The following is a 19,319-nucleotide window of genomic DNA, read 5'->3' as shown; positions in this document are numbered from 1 at the left end:
CTGTGATTTGCACATGGTGGATGGATTTAAATACTACAATACCCTGGAGCTTCAGCTGCTGTTGCCATGGAGAAGAGGCCAATCAGACCCACAAATCAGAGTGGTAGCAAATTCAAAACACTTAATCGTTGCAGTTGAGAACAAAACATGGTGCCATAGATGCTGAATTCACCCACAATTGACCCAAAATTTAAAAGTGAATTGATTTAAGCTGTAGATTGTGTTTTCAGTTTTCTCAACAACTTAATCCTTAGCTTTCTCCTGCTGTTTGCCAGGAATGTAACTGAATTTTAAGCTTAGGAACTTGGTTCCAAAATGCACTTTGGGGGTTGTAGTTAACATCTACCCTAAAGTTTTATGCACACAGGCTTGCACCTTTGTACGGAGCCCTAAAGTCCCAAAAGGTGGTATTTTTTATCTTGTGCACACAAGTTTTTATCTTGTGCATACAAGACAATTATCTTGGGGGAACAGGTTATTATCTGTACAGTAAAGGCATGATAGGTATTGCTTTATTTGAACAGTCAATTTGCTATGTTTTTTAAAGAGCCCCTAAAGTCCAAAAAGGTGGTATTTTTTTAATCTTGTGTGCACAAGTTAATATCATGTGGGAACAAGTTATTATCTTGCATGCATAAGATAAAAAAAAATTACCACCTTTTGGAACTTTAGGGGCTCCATACCTTTGAATTTTTACCATAAAATGAAAATAACTGCTCTCAAACCAGATATCAAAGAACCATTTAAAAATATCTATATTTTCAAACACTTCTTTATCTTTTGTACTGATGAGTCACCCAGGAGAGTTTCATGGGGATCCAAGCCGTAGAAGTGCTCCAGCAGTGAGTCATGTAACATTGTCTACGGTAAAAAATGAATGGGACTTTTACTTCCGGAACCAGGAGCTCCTGAAATAGCTCCTGGTAACTTTATAAATGGTGTGTTTCTTCCATCCTTTAGGCCTTAAATGTGCTCAAAACCTGATGTGCATCTGACTTTGTATGTAATGTAAATACAACAACCTGGAAATAAAAATACATCATGACAGAACGGGTGGATGATGTGCTGAAAGTGTATAAAGAGATGTCCCTGAAGATTTAAGATAAAGCGGGCAGGGAGAGTATGAAGACAAATTCATTTGTAGTTCAGTTTTAAAGTCGGAATAGCTGTCGATACTGGTGGTGATAGTGTCTCCAACCTCCAAAGAAATGATGACTGAGGAGTATGAGAGCAAGACAGAGGGATTTGAGATACAAAATTCTGAGTGTGCACTCCAGAGATGGGCTTTAACAGGAGTGGGTCAGTGTAGGCAGATTTACAGCTTTAGCAGCCTGATTCACCCTCTCTCATTAGGAACCAAAACCAAGGGTGTGTGTGTGTACTTTATGTGTGCATAAGGCCCAAGGATACACAGAAGATTCCTTCTCTAAATCTGATAATTAGACAGATGAAGGGGATCACACACAAGGCAAGTCACACATGCACACTTATGAGTTATCCCTGGAGCAAAAGGGACAGTATACTCAAGTCTCCAGTGTACACAAATGGAAACACACAAACACTCATAAGCACATTTGAACCCCTGTTGTGAGGATTAAATAAAAATTATGCACTGATGTGAATGGCAATCAGGCTGTTATGGAAGGATCTAAGATGGCTCAATTACACAGCTGCATAAAGACAAAAACCAAAAAATATACAAAATGTATAGACTATAAATCATGTGGAGAGATGTTGTGTGTTAAATTCAGATTTCACATTCATTTCAGTTATAAAATTAGTCCTCTTTCAGTGATTATACTAATACTACTACTAAAACTTATACTATTATACTTAAACTTGCAGACATCATGTACAGTACCAAGCAAAAGTGTCAAAAACTTTTGACTGGTACTGTATGTGCTGAAAATCTCATTTGTAAAACATTGTGTTGCACACTAAATACACAACATACACACTACATCGACACATAAAGGCCCGTAATGTCACAGGCTTTCTTCCATATTCTTGAATTACAGTCCAGTAATGGTTGCAGTGCAGTGTGTATCAAAAAGTAATAGTATGTGTTGAATGCTTGTAGTGGGTGAAACCTACCTTGCCAGCCATAAACTGTCCAAAGCCAGGGGGAAATGTTAGTGTGGAAACAAGTAGAGTAACCAGTGCTGGATACAGCAGACGCCTGAGAGACAGACAGGAAGAAAGAGAAAAGAGAAAGGGCAGACAGAGAGAGTAATAAATATAAGGAAAAAGAAAACAGAAAAAAAATCACTATATATTAAATGAGCTCATTGGTAAAAAATATTTTCCTTAAAGGTGCACTATGTAAGATTTGACCAGAATTTTAGTTAAAAACATTCAAAATTAAGTAAAATTATCAACAGACTGTTTTGACATTATGTCAAAGACCTCTATGTATTGTGTTGCAGAGATATCTACTGAAGTTAGTATGCTAACCAGCTAGCCCTGCCCGTCCTGTCTCGTAATACCACTTTGTAACTCAAGGGCGATAGTGAGTCACTGCTGCGTCACTGTAAACAGTAACTTTACGCTATATTCAATGAGTAATAATTCTATGAGAGTGGTGGTGGTGAGGTGATGCCTTCAGGGGGAAGGGGAAGGCTGGGGGAGGGATGATATGCTTCCCATATTTGTTTGGTGCTAGTGGCCAAATCTTACGTAGTGCACCTTTAATCCTTATACTGCAGTGTAAAATGTTGGTGATTTCGTTGACATCATTACATGAAATCAACTAAAGCATGTCATGTTGACACTGTTCCAGAGTGAGTAATACCAGTCATCATAGCCAAATGGCAGGAATGGCATGCCACATACTGTAACCGCAACATCCCTGGTATGCACATACAGTATATTTGCATCACCAAACCACCATATATACCAAAATTTTAAAAATCTCAAAAACCTACCATGTGAAACTACAGGGGATCATGATACAGTATGTACAGAAGTGTATTTTTATCTTTTAATTCAACCTTTATTTCTATAAGGTAACTTGATTTACACAGGTAGGTTTAGCATATGTCCTCTTTAAATATGAATTTCAGCAACTTCCTGTCTGAACCTGGAGTGGTAATATGTGGAGTTGCTTACATTGACATCTGCTGCTTGTGATCACCTTGTGCTTACATTTAAGCAAATATCTGACTAGTCTATATAATATACAGCGTGAAGGACTGACAGAGTGATTGCTTGTGAGGAAAGCAAATAATGGTAATAACATAACAACCTGCATCCTCGTACTGATAAGATAGCATCAGAGTTCTTCCATAGAAAACAGCTACAGCAACAATAAGTAAGCTAGTTCAGCTAGTTATAAGCTAGTTAATACCGAGTTTAATTTTGTGCAGAAGAAAGTCTTTTTAATCTACTATCTGAAGGTCACACCATATGACCTCCTGAAATATGTGGAGGTGTGTGAACCAATCAGGACTGCAACCTTTTACGTGTATTTACTGTAGGCCGCAATAGTGACCAGAAGTTAAGACCCAAAACAGGAAATTGAACAAACAAAAAAATGGAAGGGTCACATGGGGTCAACAGCAGCGCCCTTTTCCAAGTTACAGTAAAATAAGAGAACATAATTATCTTTGTTCTGTCTACTGTACGAAAATCAAACCCCTTCATTTCAGTGCAAAATGCATATTTCTGAAGAGAAAAAAAGCCCACATAAGAATATAATCATGAATGTAAACAGCATATGACTGAACTGGACTAACATCCTCCAAACACCCAATTTCCAAAGCAAACTTGGTGAATCAGTTATAATGCAAAGTGATATGTAGAGGAGTAACGCATGCAAACAAAGTAAATTAAAAGACGCACAGACACAGACTCGAAATTTACTCTCTAGGTACTTCGAAATGAGCAAAGACACCTTTTGAAGACTTTACAACTTGAGTGGAAATGTGTTGTAATTCCAGGTTGACTACATGAATGCACAGAGACAGAAGCAGAAAGAAGATGATCAAGAGGAAAAATACGTGAAACTGGAACTCCTGTAGTTTTGATGTCAGTCTGTCTTGTCACAACAAACATCAAAGTCAAAAACTTTGGACTCCATGGGGCCTAAAGACAGACTGAAAAAAAACACTAGTGGTCAAAGAAAAAGAAAAAAAATCGAAAAAATGTGTCAGACTCACTTTTTCATGAGGAATCTGTTGATGGCCTTCTGTTTCCTGATGAACTGGACAATCAGACGGTTCAGGTAGACAAACAAAGCCCCACCAAAACCACTGGCAATACTGCAGAGAGAGAAACACACACACATATCAGAAAGTTGAGACAAGGGTTTCAAAGAAAGTGTTCCATTTGGCTAAAAATTGCATCCTGGGTAATCAAATTGAGACTAGAATACATTCACTCAAAACCAAACCAAAGGATCAATTCCAACATTTTTCTCTCACTAACTAATTTTAAAAGTTGTCTCCACTGCATTTGGCCACAACAACAAAAAAACATAAATATAATCTCCAATACACTGGAGACATACAGTATGTCAGTGATGGGTGCACATTTATTTGAATCATATGCACAGAATACTCTCCACATTGTGCTAGACATGAGAAAATAAAAATAAATACTCAGACAACTCAGACACAAAAAAAAGGTTGCAAAGAGGGGAAATGAATAAGGAAAAAAAGAGAAAATCTTAACTTGATATGTAGGAGGAATATACTGTACATGCAGAGGAGGGAAAAACTAACAAATAAATGACAGAAAAAACAAAGAACCAAATTGGAAGGAGAAACATACTAGAGATGAAAAATGAGCAGGGAATTACAGCTAAGAGAGAGCTCACAGTCAAATGGGGATGTGTGGGGGAGTCAGAGACAAAGCGGAGAAAGAGGTTTACATAAGCATGCATTTAAAAGCTCAGTGGGAGTCCTCTTTATGGCAGTAAGAGGGAAAGAAAGAGGAGAGAGGAGGTATAGAGAAAGAATAGACTCAGACAGCTATGCAGACAACCTAGTGCTTATAAATGTATCTTGCTGCATTATTAATTCCGTCAAATACCTCTGAATAAATAATGAACATGATGATGAGTGAGTCTTTGCCCCTGTGGTGCAGCCGAGGAAAACACTGCATGTGTGCCATTTTGTGTTTCTTTGTACTCCTGCCCTAAAAAGGACAGAATGTTCTCTCTCCATGGAGCAGTTCAGCAATAGGATTGTGGTTTATGGTAAAGTATTAGGGTACTGTTTGAGTTCAAGCAGGGATAGGGTTAAAGTTTACAGTGCCCATGGTAAGGTAAAGGTGTCTCAGTCAGACCAGTATTTCCCCTAAGGGGAGGCAACTGTGTGGTACAATAAACCAGGGAAAAATAAATATGAGAACTGCAACTGATGATTATTTTCAGTATAGATTCATTGGACTTTTTTAAATTCATGAGTTAATTGTTTAGTCAATTTCCCAAAGCCCAAGGTGACATCTTAATATAGCTTGACAAAAAAAGAGAGAAATCCTAATATGTGAAAGTTAGAAGTTGTTGATTAATTTTCTGTTGATCAGCCAGTTCAATTAATCCCCTAAAGGCTTTAGCATCACAAATTCAATCCAGTAAAATAAAGAAATCAATTGAAAGAATGACAGAAAGCAATTAGGAAAAAGCTATTTTATGAAAACAAAACAAAAAAATCATTTGGCTGCAGCCCAACTTTCATGACTTTCTATCTAGTCTAAATGTAGGCAGACTGAAATTAATAGCTTAGTATGAACTTAAAATACTTAAAGTCTTCTGTTAATCTATATTTTTCTTATAGTCATCAAAATAAAAAGGCCAAAACCGACAATGAATTGATCCTGCTTGTATATCTAAAGCCTGATATTTCTTATTCCTCTGAGCCGTAGAGCTCCATTGTTGCTCCATCTCACAATGTGACACCATGAATAATGAATAATAATAATTTTGAATCAATCCCTCAAACACCGTCCTACTGCTGGAAATACTCAGTAGAGCACCAAATGTGTATCAATCCGCCTCTGAAAATAGACCCCCTCAAATAGACTATTTATGCCTGTTTGAGTAACATTTGCTGAAAACTACAGTGCCCAATAAAGTATATATTCATGACCCTTTTTAAAAATGCTTCTGTGAGAATGAATGTGCTTGGGGTTGAGTCAGAGAGTACTGAGACGGACTAACGCATTGTTGTTTTTGGCCTTTTCATGGGAATTTTTGACAATCACATAAAAGTGTAGTAGAATGTTACTGACTCATCCTTTAAAAGGTACACTGTGGAGGTTTTGACCCCTAGTGGTGGTATGGAGCAATATTTCGATGAGCGGGTGCTTGTTTTGTTTATATCTATACTCTACGTTCTATAGCACATGCACATGTACAAACAGGCATTTCTGCTGATGGTTCTAGTGGTGTAGCTTTGCACCAGAAAAAGGCGAGGAAGAAGAAGAAGACTGCTAGTCAGTGTAAACATGGATGTAAACAATGCAGGACTGCAGGTAAACTTTGTGATGAAAACCATGTGGTGAGATTGTTTGTCATCTGCTGTTTTCGAGGTGAAAAATTAAGTTTCAGTACCAACTTTTAAGCCAACATGGATGACAAGTGCTTAAATTTGTCCTGATATCTGAACATCTTCTCCATCTGCTGAGGAAGATCGTGTCATACGATTAAAAGAACAGCTTCTAAAGGAACTTGTGAGGAGACCGACTTGTCAACGGCTGTTTCCAAGATCAAGAAGAAATTTTCAATCTCCAGGTTTTAAAATTTCAAAGAAATCAGTTTTGCAAAAGATTTATGTGGAAGAAATTTTGTTCAAAAAAATGTATTAAGCCTCATGATGTGTTTTGGTGAGAGACACTGGATGTAAACATAACTTTGTTTACAAGAAAACACATACATTTGTTGCGACAACAATACAAAACTGACATACTAAATACAACTCAAGATAAAGATGATACTGTAAAAATGCACAATGTGGATGTGGTGTGATAAAGGTTGTCACTGCATGGTCGACACAACTATAGAAAAATATTTGTATGTGCATGTATTGCCGTATACATTCACACGTATCACTGTACAGCATGTATGTGCACTATGTTTCATGTGCAGAAATCAAGTTGTAATGTGCCCCAGTGAGCCTCACTTCTGAAGCCTGAAGGTGTAAAACAGTAAGTAGAATAGTGTGTGACTCTTCAAAGACGTGCCCTTGGTAGCATGTAGCACAGAACAAACTCTTTCTGGTCTAGTTGACTGAGATACTGACCGACTTTCCCCGCTTGACAGCTATTGGCAAGGAAGATGGAAACTGTGTGGATGCTCTGGCGCACTGTCTCCTTCTGACACACACACACAAATGTGCCAGTGCATACGTATACACTAGCACACTGTACAACTAGGGCTAAGCGCACTGCTGCCTTCTCTGGAGGCAGTGTTAAAGAGTACTGTATGTGCGTCACTGATGTAGCAGCGCGTGTTAACACCTCCAGACAAAAAATAGCTGGAAGACAAGAAAGAAAAGAAGAGAGGGATTTTCTTCTCTCCGGCACTTTCATCAGAGATAGAGAGGGAGAGAGAGAGAACTCCTCCCACCTCTCCATGAGCTTCCTTCCAAGAGCCCGTGGTCTTATTCACAACCATGGAAGAGGCCCCAGGCTATGGTGGATAAAATAAGACATCCCTCAGTGTGCCAGCAACTGTTGCTGGCTGAATATCCATGTTAGGTGACTCACACAGGCTACCCTGAAGTAACACCTCCACAAGCTACAGTAAGAGGAGCTCCTGAAGAATATCTGAATTTATGCTGCAGTCATACTGAATAGGAATCCCTGTCAAAACAACCAGATTGGTAAAAACAATGACTCACATGTCTTTGAACATATTTGAAGTTTCTATGGACTTTTATGGCAAACCAAACATGAGTTCATTTTGATAACAGTATTTGTCAAAAGGTAATTGGTACCACTTTCTAAGCAGGCATCCTTTGTAAAAGGGCTTAGAAATTGAAGTTAATGGTTAAAAATGCTGTGAAAAATCCATTTGGCTGGTGTTTATCTTCCTCCTTGATGCTTCACCTTCCTTTTCTTTTTCGATTTAAAAACAAATATCATGTCTCCAACCCTTGACCATATGTATCTGTGAAATCAGATATTGGTAAATAACCAGTTAAAACTTACCCAATGACGGCGAAGGCAGGAAGCTCCTGGAGGTCAAAGGGAAAATCTAGCCGGAAACGGGTTTTAAATAGGGCTGTGATGGTCTCTGGAGATAAAAAAAAGAAAAGCCCAACAAGAGTTACTGAGGAGGGCAAAGCACTGCCAAACAATCACCAAAATCTTAAGTCAAGGTCTAAAACGAGGTCTAAGGTCTTGCAGTCGGATGCCATCTATTCTACAAGTGTTACAGCAGTTCAAAGTTTTGTCTCAACAACAGAAGACTAGAGAAAATCTTGTTAAAAAACTTAACAAGACACTAGAAATGCTAAGGCAGCCATTCGATAAGCTGAAAGTCTGAACATCCACTTCTGGACACTTGTTCGTTTTCAGCTCCAGTAGAAATAAATGTCAATGAGATTCTGTCGTGTGCAAGAACTTCTTCAACTTTTTCTATTGAGAATTATGAAGGTATCTTAAATCAACCGTCTAAACTTGGACCTCTGTTCCATTAATACACATGAATTCCTGATGTTGATGTTGATAGAGGTAAATACACTAACATATGTCTGCCTCACCTTCGTCTCTGTTCCAAACAGCGAGCACTCTGAAGATGAAGGCACTGAAGGTAGCAGCAAAGAAACCTCTCCAATAGTTCCTCACCGCAAAGAATGTGGATGTTACTTCAATACTGAACAACACACCTAAAAAACACACACACACACACACACACACACACACACACACACACACACACACACATACACACACACACACAATACATACAATTTAAATATAATAAACTGGCCACATTGTGGTTATTATGTATATGAAAATTTGCTCCAAAGCTCTGGCTCACATTTACCACTAATGATTAATAGTAACCTTCATTTTTACATGAGTTGAATTCACTGTTTTACACCTTGTTTATCTTGTATAACAATAACTGCTAACAGTATTTTTATGTTTATGTGTGCTGTTACAACTAACCATGTTAGCCAACATCTAACTGGACACTTGTTCTGGGTTGGTGGAGGCGGAATTTTTGATACTTAAACTGCATGGCACCACCCAATATGTAAAGACACACTTTTTATCAACTCATTTCTGGCTAATCTATGCAATGGCAAACCATAAAGTTACTGTACAAGTGCAAAGCCAATCAAAACAGCACTTCACTGACTGACAGTGATTTTGTGTGACCTGTACTAGCATGAACAGGGGATAATCTTAACATGGCCTGATATAAAGTTGTAAAAGGAGATATTGCCCTCAGTAAAATAACCCCTCTGAGTGACATAGATGTCAGTATGTGCTATTGTTTGTTGCATGATGTGAGGCTGATATTATATATGATATCATATAAATTAAATATCATACACCTTTCAATGTGCTGGAGTTATGTTACTTTATTTTTTTCTGAAAACTCACCTCCTATGGGGGCAGCAAAACAGCAGCCCACTCCCACAGCACAGGCTGCTGCCAGCATCTCAATGTTCCTCGACTCATTCTGAAACACACACACACACACACACACACATACATACAAGTGGTTACACTTCAATCAGTCTTCAGTATTGAGCCATTTAAGTAATTAGCCCGAAGAACAGAGACTAAAAATAAAACATAACACAGTGAACATACAATAACTACACTGACAACTTCTCTAAATTAATGACAAAACTTCCACACCAAGTGGAAGTTCAGAGCGGAGCTACTGTGTTTAATCACACAAAAAAAAAAACAGGTGAAGCAAAAAAATTAATAAAAAAAAGCTGATAAAGGAGCTTCATGCTTAAACAACCTTTGAATAACATTTGCAAACAGCACACATCCATTCTTATTTTCCATAATTCTCTGTCTTTAAAACATAACGGAGCTCTCAGCAGATGAGGAGCTGCAGTGCAGCACACAGTGAGACAGATGGGAAAAAAACAAATGAAAAGGCTGAGCTGCATGACTGCAGGGTAGAGGATCATGGTGCATCATGGGAAATGAGTTTTCTTTTTGACTTGCTTGATCTTACTTACCTTCATCCCTATGAGACAGGATTCCTTCAAGCAGCGCGACAGTGATAAAGAGAGGTTAGTGTGTGTGTTTGTGTTTTTCCCTTCGACTGTATAGTCTGTGGCTTATCCCGTTCTGACAAACTTACAGTGTGAAACTCCGATTAGCATGCTGTAATGCTGCTTACACTCTCTCTCTCTGACTCACATACATACACACACACACACACACAGACAGACAGATACACACACACACCCGGATGGTCACAGAGTAATCAAGGGTCAAGAAGCAGCTTATACTGCAAAACATCTTCATCGTAAATAAATATTTCAAAACATTTTCTGTTGACTGGAATATTTCTACGTCTTCTAAGTTCAAATCAACTTCCTCCAAGAATTTTGTTCAACATGTTTTTAAGCTTGTACCAGAATAGAAGCACCTGTTCCTATTCAAATAAAACTATACGGCCTTACAGAAACTTTTATGGCATTACAGAAACTATCTCTCCACTTGGAATCCGTTTTCTTTAGGCAGCAACCTGCTGGCGGACCGGTCATTACAAACTCAACAACACATTATTCAAACCAACAGATGTTTTTTAAAAGTGTAAACATGTTGATGACGAAGGGACATGAAGTTCTTTTTTTGTTGCACCAGCTGTTCATAAATCAGTTAGCAAGTATGTGTGCAAAGTCCTTCCTAATTTCAACTACTGGCTAGTTTCAAATTAGTGATTTACTAAATTGGATGGCACAATTAAAATTTAAAAAACGTCTCAGTAAATAATTATAGTAATGTGTAAATTGGTTGCTAGGAAACATCTGTAGCATTGCTCAATTAAAAGCACTTTACTATGTAAACAGAAAGTAACTGTAAGATAACCGTGGCTGTATTAAGAGAGCTGGATACAGCAGACTCTCAATGGGCAACTGTGACATGCAAGGAGATGATCACATGACTGACGAGGGTAGCTGAGCTAGCAGTCATAGCTAATCTACTAGCTTGTTATAGTACAGACTGAACACTGTGTGTGTCGATACGTTATCTTAGAGACCACAGTGACCATGGGTTTGCCGATGACTTTTTAATTAAAAATGTTACAACAGACACAAATATGTAGGAATTTACTGTCACAATTGACATTTGCTGTGTCCAGGTGGATACCACCACTCAAACCATGATGCCAGTTTGTCCCAGTGGCCAGCCATGGTACTGCACGCCTTAAAAAAGCATTTTCTCCATAGACCCAATGTAAAACTGTTGACTGGACACCTTGAACTCTTTATATAATGCATTTTTACATCATGAAGGTTTGATATTTATAAAATTCTCCCAGAGCCTAGAAAAGTGATTTTTATGTGTATGACGTCACCCCAATGTAACTTGCTGTAACATCCCTTCCAAAAAAGGCAGTTTTACAATTTGAACTGAAAATTCTTTGTAAATGTAATTATTACATTGTTTTATACCCATCTCTTTTACTCTGCACTTTAAATAGGTCTTATTAACAAGATAACATTAGTTTTGTCAGTTGAGATCACTACAGTTACACTGGGTCGTTACTTGGTGTAAATATTAACAATCATTAGGTGAGAACTAAAAACCATTTTAATTTGGTGACGAGTAAACATCTACTTAATAAACACGTATGTGATAGTGAGGCTAAGTTTAAATGAAGAGCTGGTGCAACCGGCTCCTTGTGAGTTGGAGGACTGTGGAGCATGCTAGCAAATGTGCGACTGAATTACCTTCATCCCTATAAGACAGTGCTCCTTCAGGTAGCATGGGAATAGGAAACAATGTTTAGTGAGTGAGGACAGATGAACAGCACTTTTTTATTGCCTATACTTCTGTGTGCATAATTGTAAAATTAACCAACTATTAACTTGATTTTCAATAATTTTATCAAACTACAAACAGTGGTCACACTGAACGCTCAGAAACAAAATATACATTCTACAATATAATTAAAGTGACTGGATTATCTTGATATTAACGTGGTTTATGCTTGATCAACTGACATTTTAAATGATATCTGGTCCAGCCTTTTTCAAACAATGACATTACTCACGTGTGTGTGTAAGCTCATCTTTCTTTTGAAAAAGTACAGCACACTATCTAAAAGCACACTGAAACAAAAGCTGTTTTCCACAGCCCACGGGCTACATTAGCATACTGTACTTGAAACTCTGGAGAGGGACACTTCACACACTCACACACGCACGCTCTCGGCATTAATATGTCATAAAATGCAGCACAACACTCTAGAGGGAGGGGAGAGAGGGTTACTGGATACAATGAGGATGATGATTACACTATATGACCAAAAGTATGCTTTTTTTTATTTACACTCTTGTTCTGCAGCTATTTTTCAAGCTTTGGGCTCACTATGCAACCCAGTTACTACTACAAGTCACCTTTGCATCAACATTTTTGCCAATACAGTGAATTGCATAACTTTTGAAATTTAAGGCCATAATGTTGATGCAGCTTGGGGACCTTGGGGCTTTGGCACCAACCCTCTCCTCTGTCTCAGTGCCCTCTATACTCCCTTCAAACACTCCCATCTTCTCACCAGTTCATCCCCCAAGAGAGGTGCTCTCATCTTCAGAAAAGAGAGAGATGAGAGTCAAGAATTCCTTCCTTCAGCTAAAGGACTCCTTTCCCAACGGACGGAGAAGATGGAGAAGAAGAAAAAGGAGGAGGAGAAGGAGGAGAAGATGAAGAAGAAAAAAATGATTTTGCTTTCCCTTTCTCCTGCTCCATCGGCATCTTTTCCCTCCCGCTTTTTTTTTCGATCTTTTCTCTTCCCCTACTGAAAATTTCATCTCTCTCTCTGGGCAAAATTGGTTTTGAAGGTGAAAAAGATGTAGTTGGTTCACAAATAACAGAGCGATTGAACATTTATAAAATGGGTTATCACTGGTTGTTGACTTTACATGGGATGAAAGTAATTCACTCATAAGGGAAAAAAAAGAGAAAAAAATACATTATATTTGCATTCTGTGTCTGTGCACACTCACTTTTTTCCCACTTTTTTTAGCTGAACAAATAGAGGGACAAATTTCTTTTCTGTCTGCTGTGACAGTCAAATATTGAGGCATCAACAGACCAGACAGAAAAAAACATACAGTGTTTAAAAAATGATAAAAGCAGTATCAGGCTGCAGCCTTATTGGAAATTATTTCTCATTTATCGTCTCTGTTCTTCTTCTCTTTTATCTTCTCTCCTACACTCCACCTGCAGCCAGTCTCTTTAACTGCTTCTTCTTTTTCCCTTTCATTCTCTCTCAAAAACAGTCAGCCTCTTTCTCCCTCTCATTCCAGCTCTCTTAATATCCCCTTTCCCTGCCTTTTTCTCTTACATGATCCTCCTGTTAGGGCTGTTTGACAAGATTTTCTGGCTGTTAAAGTGATCCATTTTTGATGATTAAAAAACTGATGTTAACTGTTTTGAATAAAAGCATTGACAAAATGTCTAAAAGGCTCATGTCTGCAGTCTCACAGTCACTGGCTAGAGTGGCTAGAGACTGTGAACTGCATGTGAGGACATCTGCTCACAAACGTACGGCTCTAAATACAAGCTGTCACTGTCTCAGACTGATCCAACCATATTCAGAGGTGGACCTTTGAGTCAGACGGTCACATGACTGAGCAGCCACTTTCCTGTTTTATACCTACATCTACAGTATACATACTGTATAATTCTTTACAATACATTCACATGTCTGATCTCAGCTCCATCCAGGCTTTCTATCCTTTTCTCAAATTTCAGTTTTCTGGCTTCATAAAAAGTAATATGGGGTTGAGTGGTAACCATAAAAAACCTTTTTTCTTGTCTTTGCAATGTTCTGTTTCATCGTACTGTTTCTGTCTCATCTTGATACCTTATGTTGTCTTTTTGCACCTGATGTTGTCTGCCATATTTGAACTGCTTAAACGTTAAATGTAGCATCATTGGTTCCAGAGAAATAAAATGTCATCCCTACTGTATACTTGTATGTGAATGGGTTGACAAAAACAATTTTGACTTTACTTGACATATACTTTTGATATTTTGTACAATATTGCCTGTATACTTAGCAGTTTGAATTTAAAACTTCAGGTGAGTAACTATTTATTTGGGCTTTTTTTGGTACTTACCAAAATGTGCCTGTAACATGTCAATTACTAAAAGTTTTCTTTCTGATATTTTTTCCAATTTCAGTAAAATAAAAATGGCTTCTGTAGAAAAACATGTTTATATACTTCTAAGCAAGTTATAGTTTTGATATCTACAGTGAAAATCAGGTATTACCTTAGTACTAACATGCTATGTACTATTTTGGTAATATGTTAGCATAGAGAATAGAAGCCAGTGATTGACAAAATACTTGTTTTGGACCAGAACCATGCTGTATAATGCTTTACAGATACTACCAGCAATATGTCTGCTGTTTGTATGTAAGACTTAAGGGTCAGAGAAGGTAGACAACATATGTCTATGTGTATGAAGTGTACTATAAAAAAAAAGAAAGAAAAAGAACAAAATAATATATTTTTTGATCTTGACATTTTTGTAGAACTGGTCTTTGCTTTCACACTAGTAAAGCAGTGTGAATTCATTTGAGCAGTTAGGGAAAGTGGAAAAAGACAGTGAATATAAACACGCAAAGAAGAACACAGTGACAGAAGAACAGAGAGGAAGACTTACCTCATAGATTCCTCCAAACAGAGACATGAACTTGCTGAGGAGGGCAGCACACAAACTGGCGATGTGTACAAACGGACCCTGACAGGACGAAAAGAAAACACATAAAACAAGTGCAAATGCTGCAAGCTAAGAAGCACTCTAGCCTTGTATTTGCTGTATGTCATAAGATAACGCACATTCTTTGGAAACACATCAGCAACAACAGAGTGTGCAGCGAATATTAAAATTCAGGGTATGAAGTTCAAAGTGGAACTAACAGGATTAAAAGTGAGAGCGTCAGAAAAGTGATGCTGAAGTTAAAAGGAAGTGAGAGGCCTGCGCTGAATCCAAACTGAATATGTTGCCTTGTATGTGTGTGTGTGTGTGTGTGTGTGTGTGTGTGAGGAAAGAGAATATTTTCTTGTGAGTATGTCTTCAGGCTAGACAGTCTTTTGGGGGATGCCACACTTACCTGAAACTGTTTTTACTGCACTACATTACTGTACATACACACACATATACACAAACTAGTCTATAAGACATAAACAACATCTGCATAGTTAGGCTGAGGTTCCCAAAATCTCCATCAAAGCATTTTTTTCCCTCCCTCATGGTTTACAAAAGGCCTTCAGCACTTTCTCCACAACTTCCTTCTTTCTTTCCTCATTTTTTTCCTCATTCTCCGGGTTTCACACTCATTGCTCTGGACCTGAACCCGAGCATATCAGCCCGTGTTGTGCCATTTATGAATCATTTGTAATTCATGCTGCAGGGATGTAGGGACCTGGAATGTGAATGAGTAGGGGACGGATATGTTTCCCAGGGAAGTTCATGTATTGTTGCCTGTTATTTCTGAATATATGCAGTGATTCCAGACACGATACAGCTGCCGTAAAATCTGAATTACCTGCTCTCACAAGCTGCTCACTTCACTTTGACCTACATTGCTTTATGATGACTGATAATAGTTTGAATTTAAAGCTGCAGACAGCTGGTACTCTGCGCTGATATCAAAGGTTTATTTTGGAGATTCAAACCTTGCCTCCATGGTGCCAGTGCGGGTTCTACATGAGTTATTTTATCACAATGGTTTAATGCTGTAAATCACTGAAACTGTGTTATCAAACTTTTGCATGTGGGTCAGCTCTGCAGTTTTGCTTGCACTGCATTAATTTCCTCTCTTGAAACTTCTTCCAGCAGCTTGCATTTTTTTTTTCTTCTGTGAGTCTATGAGTCACATATCGATTGATAAATTTGTCAAGATAGTCGCGTGTGAGCATCACATGCTGTCTCAGCATACTCCATCATCGAGTGGCTCCACTTGGACACATACAAAAAGGCATTTAGGTACAGCAGGAAATGCAGATTTTGTGTGTGTGTGTGTGTATGTGTTACCTCCTTGCCCAGGGGCATGCCACTGCCCAGAGCACAGGTGAGGCCGATGACTTTAGCCACAAATGTTTTGAAGGTGAGGTATTCCTTCAACACCACTCCTCGCAGGATGGTCTTCATCTCTGGAATACCCGAACCTGCAGAGGAGCACAGCGAGCGCTTACAAGCAAACCCAACACATCCCGCATCTGAACTTTAAGCAGAATCACAATCACATCTTTGTCATAGCTCTAAGATCAAGCTCACATCTGCTTGAAAAACATGTCACACATTACAGAATATGAGCAAGTTTCAAGCTATGTATTCACAATGTGTATGAATAACTACTCAAAAAAATAGCATCCCAGGCTGCCACAGCTTTTTTGAGTTAAACTTCAATATAAGTTAATGTCTTTCTGATTTGAGAATAAATAAAGTTTGGACAGAGATGGATTATATGTCAGATCACATCTTCTTCTAGTTAACACCTCCTAGAAAGTAACTCATAATTGCTTCATCTAAACACAGCTGAAAGACAATGTTATTGCTGAGCAAATTGTGTTTTATGATGGTAGTAATAAAAAGACTACAGAGACAAATTATATAATAAAACATACAAATGACTGTACATTACTATATAATATAGACAGAAATATGTGCAACCAAAATATCAACTGACACTGTTCTTGGATTTATTTCACTCTCACATATGGCTGGAATCCACGGACACTAATTTCAAAGAACTATGCATTTGCATTGCACATGGATAACTAGTGGAATAATTAGCGTTTTCCTGCTGCAGCTCTTTGGATCTGATTTTAATATCAGATCATTTCTCTCTGACTGAGAGGATTACAAGGATAACTCCCAAAGCTACAGCTTTTTTAGTATAAATGTCCTTTTTGTTACTATCCTTCCACTGCAGCTCAACATGAGGAAATTTTGTACTAAAAAGACTGCAGCTTTGGAAGACACACACTTGATTTGACTTATTTGAACAGCAGAAGCCTCATACTAGTCTCAGATGAACTTTTAAATACATTTTTGCTTGTTGTCCACCACATTATGAAGGGGATGTTTTAATAGCCAGTATGAAGAGAGAGAATGATTACAGCAAGAAAAAGTTTTTTCAGTGCTCGTATATGCACTTCACTGTTGTTTTATGACAGACTAGATTTTTGCAGAATTTTACAGAAAACTCTTTTTCTTAACTGAAATGGTACTGCTAGACAAAGTCATTTCTTTATAATTTCTTTAAATGTTTTGATGGCCTTAAGATTCACAATTTAAAGCTGGAGTGCAAGACTTTTGTCTCCCCCTTCTGACAGTGAGAGTAATTACAAAAACACGTGCTTATGTCGCTACTGTTGCGGCTTACGGTGGATAAACTGTTCTGAGTGTCACACAACCCCTATGAGATGACTCGTTTCAGAATTTGATCCATTCAGTCCACTAATATTTGGAAAGTCTAGAAGAGCCACATGATTACATTATTTTATCCCCATTCAAGTTAGCAGAGAGCTAACTGGAAGTTAGCCGCTCGGCCAGGTGGAGGTTTCTGGTGTGCATGCCCTTAGAGCATGTGCAGTATGCATTCATCCAGCAGCGCGGGAATGTCAAACCAGACACCAGATTTAAAAACTCTGTATATTGTGAAATATAGAGAGATTTACTTGGTGGTGATAGGCTTAATCAGCATTGTGTGAACTCTTTTGGCGAGGGCTTAAATGTAACAGATGTTCATTTATATGTAACAGTTCAGCGCTGCAGGTTTAATACGTCTTGGATTTTTTTACCATGTTCCGTCTTGCAGCTTGCATGGAGGATGTGCTAATTCCACTACAGACCAAGACTCGTTATGTTTGATCTTACATGCTCATATGTGAACAGCTGATGTATTTGCTGTCCATTGCTGTCTCTGATATATCAATTTATGATGTAATATGTGTTGACTTTTAAGATGCGAGAGAATTTCAGATGCAGCAGGAGTTGCAGGATCTTTTCCACAGCAGATTCAGCTTCTTTTCCATAGTAAGCGGATGAAAGAGGATTGCTGTTTCGAGCTCACACAACACATAAAAACCATGATTCAGTGAGGTGAAGAGTGGAAGGGAAAAGCAGGTGTGTCTCGCTGATAGAAGAAGGTATCTCAGATTCTCAGGGGCACACGTGTCTCTTTAACATCTGTTAGTGAGAGTGACAGTGAGGGCTATGCTATACCTGCTGCAGAAATTACTTCAGACAAGTATGAATGCACCTGAACGAAGTACTGCAATGAATTCAGACAAACCCAAACTGACTTCTAGAGTCTCTGTAGCTTTGAATTTTATAGCACTTGTGGAGGAATTCTCTCCTTCAGCATCTCTGTTGTCTGATACTAAAGCAGAGGAGACCCCTGGGGAAGACGCCAGGCCTTTGGAGAGGAGAATTACAAAGTGTTACAATGGTGTTACACTGTAGCAACTATTTGCACACAGGAGTTCAGTGTGTTTAGGGAGTTCATTACAGTACAGAGGGGCATTATCAGTGCAGTAGTATTCATACTTAAGCAACAGAAAAAGCTATCAGGGTTTAATTCCAATTCATAATTTTTCAGATAGCTAGAAAATGACTTGAATAGTTGCAGAAATCTTCAATCTTAAGAGTTATTATTCTGGCCTTTACACATGCTTTTTAGTATCTTTAACAGTTAAGCTCATGTTAAAGGGAAGCCTCTCTGTTGGTAGACTCAGATGTCAGGAGAGGATCTGACATCTGAGTCTACCCACATCTGACAGATCCATCCTTCAGGCTGATATTTGTTCCAAACACTGATGTTAATCAATGAAGTTTGGCAGTAAATTCTGCTGAGCTCCATTCTGGTATTATTGTTTCATCTTAGTTGTCTTTGTGCTGTTATAAGGCTGTTGCAGTGTCACACAATTGGATCAAAAGTCACTGTATGTCCATATGTATAACAAAGGAAAATATGAATCAGCAGATTTTAAAACAGTATGTTTTCTTTTGATATTAATATTGCCTCTGAAAATACAATCAGTATCATAATGTGTGCCCCATTTAATTTTAATTTAATTAATACGCCCAGTGGAGGTGGGATGTCGAGGCTTTTTGGCACAGTCTGTGTGGGGGATGTTTATCACTCT

General features: G+C 38.2%; 1 protein-coding gene across 4 annotated transcripts in view; it reads right to left on the bottom strand.

The window, feature by feature from the left end:
- LOC121898897 (chloride channel protein 2-like) overlaps positions 1-19,319 on the bottom strand; it is a 163,019-nt gene that overhangs the window by 59,691 nt on the left and 84,009 nt on the right. For all 4 annotated transcript variants that reach the window (XM_042414406.1, XM_042414402.1, XM_042414403.1 and 1 more), the window contains exons 5-11: positions 16,201-16,334; positions 14,827-14,904; positions 9,559-9,637; positions 8,706-8,831; positions 8,152-8,236; positions 4,158-4,259; positions 2,095-2,179 (exon numbers count right to left, since the gene is read on the bottom strand). In XM_042414406.1, the coding sequence (XP_042270340.1) occupies positions 2,095-2,179; positions 4,158-4,259; positions 8,152-8,236; positions 8,706-8,831; positions 9,559-9,637; positions 14,827-14,904; positions 16,201-16,334 (689 nt within the window). The remainder of the gene's footprint in view (positions 1-2,094; positions 2,180-4,157; positions 4,260-8,151; positions 8,237-8,705; positions 8,832-9,558; positions 9,638-14,826; positions 14,905-16,200; positions 16,335-19,319) is intronic.

This window comes from Thunnus maccoyii, chromosome 6, assembly GCF_910596095.1.
Source record: "Thunnus maccoyii chromosome 6, fThuMac1.1, whole genome shotgun sequence".
Classification (NCBI taxonomy): domain Eukaryota; kingdom Metazoa; phylum Chordata; class Actinopteri; order Scombriformes; family Scombridae; genus Thunnus; species Thunnus maccoyii.
This window is presented reverse-complemented; position numbering and strand designations above follow the sequence as displayed.